Source organism: Leuciscus leuciscus (assembly GCF_965113295.1).
Source record: "Leuciscus leuciscus genome assembly, chromosome: 11".
NCBI classification, from domain to species: domain Eukaryota; kingdom Metazoa; phylum Chordata; class Actinopteri; order Cypriniformes; family Leuciscidae; genus Leuciscus; species Leuciscus leuciscus.
The window spans coordinates 17,362,667-17,374,951 of record NC_138735.1 but is presented as its reverse complement, the minus strand read 5'-3'; the positions used below and the strand labels follow the sequence as shown (position 1 = coordinate 17,374,951).

The 12,285-nt window shown below is 38.4% G+C and overlaps 1 protein-coding gene across 2 annotated transcripts in view; it reads left to right on the top strand.

The window, feature by feature from the left end:
* Positions 1-3,857: 3,857 nt before the first annotated feature.
* The window catches only part of rttn (rotatin), a 54,570-nt gene continuing 46,142 nt past the window's right edge, over positions 3,858-12,285 (top strand). For both annotated transcript variants that reach the window (XM_082183528.1, XM_082183527.1), the window contains exons 1-10: positions 3,858-3,997; positions 4,496-4,683; positions 4,931-5,126; positions 5,353-5,430; positions 7,991-8,081; positions 8,176-8,290; positions 9,090-9,237; positions 9,871-10,036; positions 11,642-11,820; positions 11,941-12,056. In XM_082183528.1, the coding sequence (XP_082039654.1) occupies positions 3,967-3,997; positions 4,496-4,683; positions 4,931-5,126; positions 5,353-5,430; positions 7,991-8,081; positions 8,176-8,290; positions 9,090-9,237; positions 9,871-10,036; positions 11,642-11,820; positions 11,941-12,056 (1,308 nt within the window). In that variant the 5' untranslated portion in view covers positions 3,858-3,966. The remainder of the gene's footprint in view (positions 3,998-4,495; positions 4,684-4,930; positions 5,127-5,352; positions 5,431-7,990; positions 8,082-8,175; positions 8,291-9,089; positions 9,238-9,870; positions 10,037-11,641; positions 11,821-11,940; positions 12,057-12,285) is intronic.

Sequence of the window (12,285 nt, the reverse complement as noted above, 5' to 3'; positions counted from 1 at the left end):
GCACATCAAAAATGGAAAGAAATGCACATAAACTATGATGGAAACACATTTACCAAATAAATGCGCATTTACCAAATGATGTGCATGAAAAAAGTCATGTGACTTGAGGGATGGGATGACATAAATGTGCGTTCACGCCATGTTGCAATTACCGTAACGATTCTAAACTGTAAAAAGCCTTCAAGTGCTTGTAGAACTTGAAATTACAACATGCAAACTCGTAATTTCCTGACAGCTACAACCACGTGACCGCTGTACCACCTGACCTCTGCAGATTAAAGGTGTGTTTGACTTGAAGCGGCGCTGTGCAGACCAATCGGTTTATTTCCTCAAAGCTGTGAAAACGATTCGAAAGCATACATGGCTTTATTGACAATATTAAGACATGGCGTGAATGTAGCATAACACCGGATTGACCAGCGGACCGATCTCGATGCATATAGCATCTGAAATGTGTTTTGGTCATTCTTAAAATGCTTTAGCCAAAGGCTGTTGTCAAAGTGGTATAATTACCTCCTAGAACTGCATTCCTAAACAGCAGCCATCCGCACAACTGATGTACGCCCAACTGCTAGAGAATACCCATAATGCACTGTGAGAGCGAATTAATTCCCACGTCTGACCAGTAGATGGCGCCGGCAGCTGAATCATCCACCCAACTGTTTTACAAACCTCTGGTCCAATGTGGGTACAGCGTAATATCATACAGGGATAAATTACTTTAAATCGATTATTAAATTGTTTAATTAAGGTTTATACATGACAGAGTTAAAGATAAATCTTTAAATTTTATTACTGGAGCTGCCAGTTTGCTAAGTTTCAAACGATTATTTAACAGCAAGCACAAACTATGCAAAAGTAAGGCACACTCAGTGTCCGAACTGAGTCTCGTTTTCATTCACTCCCTCAAGTGAACTATATTAGTAGAGTAAGGTAGGGATAATAGTGAATGAGGGTTTAAGAGCGATTTCGAACACAGCCAATGTTTTCCAATTGTTTCTTTAAAACGGGTCACTGAATTGCAAAGGCCGCCTCTGAGGGGGAAGTTAAAATCATCATGAAATAAAAAAAATTACAATTCTTGTTTTTTTAATGGAATATTTATTATAAATGATTTATCAGTGCACATCATTATTTAGGCCTATTTGTTTTTTAATTTATGTCCCCTCACAATCTTTAATCGAAATAACTTCCCCTCCCACTTAAAGCAGCATCTCTTCTCTTCTCTGATGATGTGTTTACTGACACAAGGGCGGGACAACCTGTCACTCACATGACATCACAGCAATGGCAAACCACAATGATCCAATTCTCGATGGAGAAGTCCTGCCCTACATTTTTTCTTGTTCCAGAAGCCGTTTCACTCAGATATAGGTCACAATAGGGAAGAAAAGACTAGGCTATCATAAACTCTGTTACATGTCGACTTTAAAAAAAGAAAAATACAAAATGAAAGCTTAAACTTTTGAGCCCTTTACTGTAGGGTATTTCGATTTTAATGTTTTGACATATTTAAAAAATAACGATGTGTACAGATAAATTATTTATAATAAACACTCCAATATCCCATAAAAAAATTATAATTGTACATTTTTATTTCTTGACTTTAACAAAGCAAAAAAAAAAAAAAAAAAAAAAAAAACTGTCATAGGCAGCCCAAAGTGTTTCAAAATAACCAAATCAAAGTTTCTACCTGGTCTTTGCGATATCAAATGTGTTTGGGTTATGTTCCATATTGGACTCTTAGTGCGGAATATTCATGATGAGCCCGGGCAGGAGCACGAGTGCAAGCCAGGGCGATAGATTTGGTTCATCAGCCAAGCACTTTATCTCACAGTGGGAGAAGACGCAGAGCGATCCTCTCCGTAATCACAGGTTCGCATATCCGAAAGAGACAGCCATGCGGAAAATAAAACAGGGAAATCAGTCCAAAGGTCTCCAGGTCAGGGATGTGCTGAGAGTCATATCAACCGGTCAGACTGCTCTGGGAGGAGACCGCAGCACTGTGGTATTTTAGACAAATAGAGTGATTTAGACAGTGAAGCTTCGGTGTACCAGAGGAGTTGATGAATCATACAGAACCCAGGACACATTCATCTGAAGGTGCAGTCTGTTTCCTCAGGCTGGAATGCTTTGAATGACTGATCTCAGATCCAGACTGATTACCAGCAGGGTCTATCACAGTGAGCACATGGTGAACATTTAGGTGTTTAAACCATATTTCATCCGCCACATACAGGCCTTTAGTTCTGATATAAAGACGGATGGAAGAGGGTGAAAACTCATCCAGTGCTTTCCTGAAGACCTGTCTATGAAATCAACTGAAATTGTTTTATAATCAATCTTTTGTGGATTGTAGGCTCATCACACTGTAGAAAGTGCTGAACGGTTTGATTCAAGATTATTAATAAAGAAAAACAGATACACAGAACGTCAGTTTCAGTTTATTATATAATAAAGGATGACACTGGAAATGTTTGTAAGGACAACATAATAACAAACATGGCATAACAAATAAGTGAATTAGGCTATATAAATATATTAAAATAACAGATTGCCTACTACAGTAAAGGGCTCAAAAGTTTAAGCTTTCATTTTATATTTTTCTTTTTTAAAGTCAACATGTAACAGAGTTTATGATAGCCTAGTCTTCTCTTCCCTATTGTGATGTATATCCTAGTGAAGCGGCTTCTGGTACAAGAAATAATATGGGACGGGACTTGATTTTGTCCATCTGGAATGTCCATTTTCAAATGATAAAATACTGTTTATTTCCAGGTTCAAATTAGATGTTTTAACAATATAGCCTTCAGTATGACTTGTTTTGACCCCAACGCATGAATTTTTTTATTTTCTGGTAGTTTTCTGGTAAAAAATAGCAATGTCTTGCACTCCTTATCTTTCCTGAGCATGTCCTTTTGACGTATATTAGGCCTATGTTTTAAATCTACATAGATCAAGATAAATTATGATATGCCTGTTATGTAACTGCCCATGTCTATTATTTGTAAAATAAATAAATAAAATAAATCCTGAAAATATTTGTGCTGGATATCTTCGTCTGTATTAAACTCACAGCTTTTAAAATTCAGATGAAACACACTGTCTCCTGTCACCTTCCGCTTTTAAGTAATAAAAAGGTGCCTGCAGAGCCATCTTTCAAAATCTAGTCCTTTAATTATCACTTTTGTAGGATCCCACTGTGTTATCATATCACCAACCAGAGTGTGAAAATGTTAGTCACCGACTCACCAAATAAATATGACCTGCAAAATCATTCTACACATTTAGAGTAGTTGCACACCACTATTTTTGATGTTTGGTAAAATGTGAATTTGCTAGGAAGAAAGTTGGGGTATGATGCCTCGTGTTTGGAAAATAAAACAGATCACTGTACTTATCCCACTGTATTAAATAAGATTATTTTTCTTGTGTGTACACAGTGTAGTTGATAAAGGTATCAGTGTTGCAATAAACAGTGACATTTCTAGCTGGTGAAAAGAGTCACAGTACAAATGCCACCTAAGAAATCAATTAAATACACCTCCTAGTCCTCTAAAATATGCTCCTCGTCGTGGCTAGATCAACATGAGAGACTGCTTGAAGATTATTTAGTAATCTATAACTTGCAACAGCAGAAAAATTTAAACGGTAGAGCAAATTTTACAGAAGCTTTACAATTCTTTTCACAAGGGGACATTCAGATAATTTATATACAGAATACAATTATTTATGTGCTTATTTATTTTGCAAAACATATATTTGTTTCAAGCAGTTGTGAAGTTCGAGTTTAGCACAGCATCTCACTGACATAAACCGGAAGTGCCTGACAGTGGCGCGCTAGTTCAAAACAGACCCGCGCTGCTGCCAGCGATGATGACGAGGATGTGACGTTTAAGTTAACCGCAAACCGCCGTTGATCACAGTAAATGTTGTCTTTTTTGTTTTCCACCTGTGAGATAAACTATGGAGTTATCATCACTCATAAAGAAAATCGGTAAGACGCTTAGTACAACAGACAGACGACTTTCGGAAGTTAAACGACAAACAGCTGATTTTGAAGTAGCTTCATAAGCTAAACAAGTGAAGCTATATGTTTTGATCAGTTATTTGGGATAAACATGTGTGCATAATTATCCATCGTGTTAATATTGTTGTCGAATCTCGCAAAAACGTCATGCTTTAGATTGTTGAAGTCTTATAAAGGCTAATGTGATGTGGCGCGTGCATTTTGATAGCTTTGTTATGAGCTCGCGAATAATCTGTCAAACTTCTTTTTGTTGTTTAGTTTATGAATAAAATCTATCTAAATTTTTTTTTTTTTTTTACTTGAATAATTGATCTGTGTTTTATCTGCAATCTGTGTGTTGTGGCATTATGCAAATGCATGTCAACTGAGATATTGCTACGTTGATGCTTTGGATATAATTCGTTGCATTAACTTACATGATACAGTATTATTTAACGTTATACATCATTGCTTTTTCTCCATAAGGACACTCCTTAGTGGAAATCAGAGTTCGGGCTCTTAAAAATATCAGAAGTAAACTGGATCATGATCTCATCGCTGTTCCTGATCTGGTCCAGGAAAAGATGCTGTTTGTTTTCCTTCTGGAATGGTTTAATTTTCCAGAAGTTCCAATGCAGGAGGAAGTTCTGGAGTTGATCAGCATGCTGTCCAAGGTAGATAATGTTCAGAATGTACGTAAAATGACTCGACTGTCTTTATATTGTCAGGCTGTGTTTAGTGAAATGACAGGAAGTGATGTTTTAATGGGCCCTTTGCAGCGACACTATTCATTACCAATCAGCTCGGGAGGAAATAAAGTACAAGGGGATGTCAGTATCCACACAAAGAACCAGGCAGATCATTCTACGCGATGGCATGTTTTGAGTAGTATCTAATTTTAGTTTCCCTGTCATGTCAAAGCACCCAACCGGAGCCCAAATGCTACGAGAGGTAGGGGCTGTCGAATTCCTAACACAGCTCTCGCCTAATGTGGATCTTCGTCTCCGAACAACCGTAGACGGCATCTTCGATCAGCTCTTCCACCTCCCAGAGGCCTTGCCTGGTTGTCCACCCACCACCTCCTACGAGCCACACTCTGTTCCCGCGCTGCAGACAGGTATAAAAACATTACATCGTTTTTATATCCGTCTGTTCTGCAGATTACTGTAGATATCGATGTCATTATAACCAATGTCAAGGTTGCCACATGGTTCTTTTGAATAGCTGTCTGACTGCAGCTTCGGAATGAACATGAGTAGACCGTCTGATTCAAAGCAGAGAAGAGCTTGAAAGTGCTGGTTTCTGATGTGCTTTTCAACTACAGCTGCTTTTTCTGTTCTCAGAAGAGGACTCGTCGGCTAGGGGATATTTCCAGTGCAGTAAACCCAAGCAGACAGATGCTCCCACCCCCAGAGTATCATGTAGGTGACATCAACATCAAATTACTTTTTGTTTAACTAACTTTCACGGAGAACTTAAACTCATTAAATCTTCACTGTAGAATGTATGTTAAATAAGCTAAACACCGGTATGAATTGTCAGGACTCGGGACCAGTAGTACAGATTTGAAGAATAATGTTGTAGCAATTTTGAGCAATTTATCTTTATGTCTGTCAAAAAGATATTTATTTTAAAATATATATATATATGTATATAATTTATATCCTAATTTTATATACACTACTGTTCAAAAGTTTGGGGTTGGTAAGATTTGTAATGCTTTTGAAAGTCTCTAATACTCACCAAGGCTGCATTTAAAAAACTAAAACTGTCAAAAGTGAATATTGTGAATTTTTTTTACATTTTAATACAATTTAAAAACAGTTTTCTATTTGAATATGTTTTAAAATGTAGTTTTTGTTGGAAAGGTTGAATTTTTAGCGGCCATTACTCCAGTCTTCAGTTTCACATGATCCTTCAGAAATAATTTTAATATGCTGAATTGCTGCTCAAGAAATGTTAAAACATTTGTGCTGTTTAAAATTTTGTGGAAACTGTGATATATACATATATATATATATATATATATATATATATATGTGTGTGTGTATATATATATATATATATATATATATATATATATACTTTCAGGATTCTTTGATGAGTAGAATGTTCACAAGAACAGCATTTATTTGAAATACTTTTTTTTGGTAACAATTTAAAAGGTGTTACTGTCAATTTTAATCAAGTTAACGCATCCTTGCTGAAGAAGAAAACTACTAATTTCTTTAAAAAAATCGTATTGACCCTTAACCTTTTGAAGTTTGAATGGTAGTATATTTTTAATTAAGCATTCTAGTTTATCAAAAAAAAAAAAAAAAAAAGGAATTCATTTATAATTTTCAGGCATTCTAACTGATGCTTTTAAAAATATCAAATCATTTTCGCTATTCTGTCAAAACCTTATCTGTTATCTAGCCATACAACCCTGCTGACATATTTGTGTATGTTATTTTTATTTAAGAACCAGGCATAAAAATGCATTTGCATGATCGGCAAACATATTATTTCAACGAAAAATGTAAATTCTGTCATCGTTTACTTACCCTCATGTCGTTCCAAATCTGGATGACTTTCTTTCGTCTGTGCAACACAAAAGATTTTTTAAACAATGTTCACTGTTTTGTTCATTGAATTTGCAAAAATCTCTATTCGTCCATACAATGAGGGTCAATGGGGTCCAGTTTTGTTTGGACCTAAATGTTCTTCAAAATATTTTCTTTTGTGAAGAAAGAAAGTCATACAGGTTTTTACCAAGCCTGCACTATACCTGACAGCCTGATTGGGCAAGCAACCGTTTCGTCACTTAGCCCAAAACTGGCCCTGGAACATCCTTTTTGTTGAAATTTGCCATTTACACTTATTTAAAGGAGTCATAACCTGCAATTTTCACTTTTCCACGAGAATCAATGTATGTTATGATTGCCTAACGATTATACACTGGCCGGGAAGCCGATATTTGAAAGTGAAGCGTTTGTTTACCCCTGGGTTCGTAAACCAGCCCACGTGCACGCGCACTCAAATACGAGATTTTAATTTCTGCCCCGACTTGACGTCATGACGGGGCAGGATATACCATATATGGACACCGCAGACCTATGCTGCAGGAAGCCCGCCCTGCCCCTCTCCCCCTCATATTCAGTCGCGAAAGATGCAGAAACGTAGTGCACACGTGAGTTGCTCTGTGGTTGACTGCCAGAAACAACATGTAAATGTGTTTTCTCTACCAAAAACGGACCAAGCTGTCAGGGACCAGTGGATTAAATTCATTTTTAATGACGCGGTTCCTACAACCCTTCCCACTGGCTTAACGTTAGGTGTCTGTGCTAATCATTTTACGCCGGAATCGTTCACATATTTGAATGTCTAAAAAACCACAACGTGAAACAAGGCAAAAACACCACATGAGCAAACGTTGATCTCAATAACCACTGTAAGCTGATAAAAAAAAGTAGACTACATCTCCGTTAATGCAATCTACATTAAATAAAAGGTATAATGTATGTCTCAGTCAAAATGATTGTCTTTACCATTCAGAGACATCTTGATGTAGACGTCCTTCCATCGACTCTACATCTTCCCTTTCCAGCTCAGGTTCAGAGTCTGGCTCGTGCATGTACGGTTGAATTCCGTAGGTCGCGGCCAGGTCGGGTTCATTCACAACTTGCGCCATGATGTCATTTTGGAATGATATGCTGAAGTTACCTGCGGTGTCAACCCCCCTCCTTCCTGCCACCAATCAACGCGCCCCTCATTTGCATTATTAAAATGACCGTCCACGACAGCCAAAATATTGCATCAGATCTCGCGAGACAATAATGCCTTCAGAAATAAGGGTCAGAGGAGCTCTGTGTTTTATTTTTTTTTCACTTTTCTTTTTTAGAAGGGCCTGAAAGACTATAATAGAGCGTGGGTATCCAAGGTAATACTAGGTTATGACTCCTTTAAGATCTTTATATCTTTTATTTCTTTACCCCGCAGTCAATACTTCTGTTAGATGCTTGAAGTTCTCAGTTTTTCCATGGCTGTCTTTGAACACAACAGATCGACATATCTTGTCATCAAATGAAAGGTATTGGTACCCTCTGCTTTGTGTAATTTGACCACTTTTACCATCTAATGTATGTCTTATTGCCGAAATGACCTGTTGCTTGCTCAATCTTTAGTTCCCTTAGAAGCGGCAACCACAACTTGGTACGAACCACATGTGAGCTGCTTCGTGACGTCATCATGCAAGACTTCCCCGCTGAAATATTCCTGCAAAGGCCGAGTACAGTTCAAGTAAGATTTAAATTTAATTTCTGTCTTCAATCTGTCAGTTGTTTTAATCCCTGATAGGAGCTTCATAAATTGAGTGACGGTGATGAAAGTGATATTGTGGGCTCCGTAATCCCCATTCCGTTCTATAATTGAATGCCACGGAATCTGATTGGTCCTACAATAGGTTCTAGTCCTGAAAGTATTGAAATGACAGCGGAAAATCATGTCTTATGTCTAGGACTGTACCGTGATGATTAGCTGGCAAGATGACACTAGCCATTTTAGTACTAGCGTTTAAAACCAAGTGACAAGCATTGCTGTATTTCTGTCAAAAATGTGTTGGCATGGATGCGTTTGAGATAATTTTTCCGAGATACGCATGTAGTCTCAATGCCCTCAATGAAAATTATTCATCATTCTGATGTGCTAGAATAAAGCTTTGAATTGTTTTGCAAGCATTCTCTTTGGTTCTTAATGCTCTTGATCTTTTGTCTAATTGTTTAAAAATTGAAAGTGCCACTGATTCTGACTCAGTGATCAGTTCAATTAGGTTTATTGAATCACCCTGATTCATCGGCATACTAGCTTCTGTACCACTGGAGGGGTAGTGAATTTTAAATTGGTACAAATTACACAACTTAAAAGTCAGTGTCAGGTGGTGGCCTTTTATTTAGTGCCTAATTGAATGTCAAATCACTGCTCTTAAAACACTTGCACCATTTGGATCAGTTGTAATGTTAGAACAGTTCTACACATGTTCTGGTAGGTTTACAAGACAACATCAACTTCTGTTTTCATATATTGCTGTTTTCCCCTCTAGAGTCTGCTGTCACTTCTCGGCCTGAATGTTGATGGTGATGTCAGTTACCTGACGTTGCAGGCATTGGCTTGTCTGGAACAGCTTTGTAGGAACTTGAGGAGTCGCCTACGTTTCTACAGAGATCCAAGCTTTTACTCAGCCAAGCAAGGTACCCACCACCAACACCATCTTTTATGAATATGGTAAACTTGTCCTAATGTAAAGGTTCACTCTTATGAGCTGATCTGATGCATTCTTATGACATTATTAAAATCAGTTATACAATACCACTGGAAATGTTGGGGTCGGTAAGATTTTTTTTATGATGTTTTTGAAAGAAGTCTCTCATGGTCTTATACAGTAAAAATGGTAATGCTGTGATTTTACAATTTAAAATAACTTTTCTATTCAAAAACAAAAGCCGATTTATTTTTTTGCATCATTACTCCAGTCTTCAGTGTCATTCAGAAATCATTCTAATGTGCTGATTTGGTGCTCAAGAAACATTTATTATTATTATTAATATTATAATTGAAATATTAATATTGTTGTGAAAATCATGATACATTTTTTAAATGTTTTTTTCATGAATAGAAAGTTAAAAGAATCAGCATTTATTTGAAATAGAAACCTTTTGTAACGTTATAAATGTCTTTAGTGACATTTTGGTTAATTTAATGTATTCTTGCTGAATAAAAGTATACATCCCAAACTTATTACCAGTTCTTCTAAATGTGATTTTTAACTTAGATAATTTTCTAAATGCTGAATCAATATCTGTCGTATTATTTAACCCCTTTAGACACTGTTTCTCAGAACTCCTCTATCTCCTACCCTCATGAGGTGAGGGGTACCCAACGGTCTGGGGTTTCTTCTCCTGAGGAAAGTTCCCCCAGACCCTCTGTGGTGGGCCGACCCGTTCAGAGGGCACGCGGGGATGGCCAGGACGGAGATGCTGCCTCTTCTAGGTGCTTACTAAGCTTTGTTCTCTACCTTTAAAATAAAATTGAAAATAGGATTTTCTGGATTGATCTAGGATGATCTGTTAGACGTAATGTTCATAACACAAAGCTCCCTCCCATGGTCATGGAACACCTGGAAATTGTGTTTTCATGCCTTGAAAAGTCAGGGAAATTTCGAATCAGTAAAAGCTATACAATATTTAATTGGTTAAATTGCTCTTTGGACATACACACATTTTTTTACTATCATGTTTTTATAGATTTATTTTAATTAACATAGAGAAATCAAAAACAGCCGATTTAATTCAAGAGATTTGGAGAGGGGGGGTGGAAATAGTCATGCTAAACTAAATCTCTGGGTTTTTTTTTTTTTTTTACAAGACATGCAAGGTGCACTATGCAGGATTTTCAGGTACTGTTTGTAAACATAACAGTCAAACTTTGCAATATAGAGCGGCAAAGCGCTTATGCGCATCCCGTGCGCAGAGTGATGCGCTTGAAGCAACATGGAGTCAAATTCACGTCCACATGAATGGCATACCCAGGGTTTCCCAACAGAACATTAACAAGTGCTTCACACTCCCTCCACCGAATTGCCGTCCCATAGTGCGTCCTGATGTCATCACTTTCAAAGTTAAACAGCGCAGACGTACACGGCTCTCCACGTGATGTAAAAGAAAAACGGGACTCATCCGACCAGGCAACCTTCTTCCACTGCTCCAAGGTTCAGTTCCAATGCTTGCGTGCACAATGTAGGTGCTTTTGATGGTGGGCAGTGGTCATCATATAGGCACTCTCTATTGGTCTACGGCTATGCAGCCACATACACAGTCAGTGTGATGCACTGTATGTTGTGACACATTCCTCCCATGACCATTAAAAAATGTTTGACTTGTGCCACAGTAGACCTTCTGTTGGCTCGGACCAGACGGGATAGCCTTAGTTTCCTTCTTGCACCTACTGGCCAAAGGCTGCGGCCCAGAAATGTCCAGAGCACAGGAATTTAAGAAGAAAATATGAAAGTACAGGCACAGGGCAGTGTCTCTGTAGACACAAATATCACTGCACACTTCTAATGGACCATAAGTAATGATTGACAGGCACTACTTTTGTATGAGTCTATACAAATCCTATAGTGCACCTTTAATGTTCAACTGTTTGGGGTCTGTACGTTTTTTTTATAATTAATACTTTTTTTCTGCAAGGATGCATTAAATTGATCAAAAGTGACAGTAAAAACTTTTACATTGTTACAAAAAATGTAATCAATAAATGCAAACAAACCAATTTTTTTCCACAAAATATTAAGCAGCACTGTTTTCATCATTGATAAAAATAAGAAATGTTTCTTAAACAGGAATTCAGCATATTAGAATGATTTCTGAAGAATCATGTGACACTGAAGACTGAAGTAATTGCTGCCGAAAAAGTGTGCAATGTGACTTTTTAATGACTAAATTTAGGTTTATGTCGGAAAAGATGAGAACTAAACATAGCGAAAGTATTCGTCACTGCCTTAAGCTTTTTTTTTCTTTTCTTTTTTTAAAAATATTGCTCACAACCATTCACGTCGTTCGCAATTAAGGATTCTTTTTGATATGTGTGGTACAGCGGTAGCAGCAGTCAGAGAGGGGCTCCCCCCAGGCCATCCCAGCAGTCTCCGCTCCCGCAGCCCCACCCGGAGCTCCCCCCGGAGATGGAAGCGGAGGACTCGCTGCAGCTGCAGCAGTGGAGCCTGGCTAGATTCGCCGTGGCGGCCGTGGAGCACGCTCTCCCTCTCATCAGGACAGGTGAGAGTCCTCTTAAACCCTCTTTCCTGCTTCCAGCTGCTGCTGTTCCCCTCACACGTGCGCTTCCATCGCTCATCATATTCCTCTCTTCTTTTTTTTCTCCCATCCCCGCCTTCTCAGAGAGCCTGAAGGTTTTCCAACGGGTGCTAGAGCTGCTGGCAGAGGCGCAGGGGCTGCTGGGAGACAGCGTAGCCCCCGAGGTGTGGGACGAGCACAGCCTGACTGCGACAGAGCTGGCAAGTGTCTTCAACAGCACTCCTCCATGGTGCAGATCCACAGCCAATGAGGCTGATGTCTGCATTAGTGCATACAAACACACACCTGTCGCCCGCTCCGTCTCACCCACTTCACTTACTCTGAGGGACAGATGCTCATCGTAGAACGTTAAGCTATCAGCGCAAATCAGTCATGGCACGACCGTTGTTTTTTAGGCCAGGTTCACCACTTAGAAGTGAATACATCTGC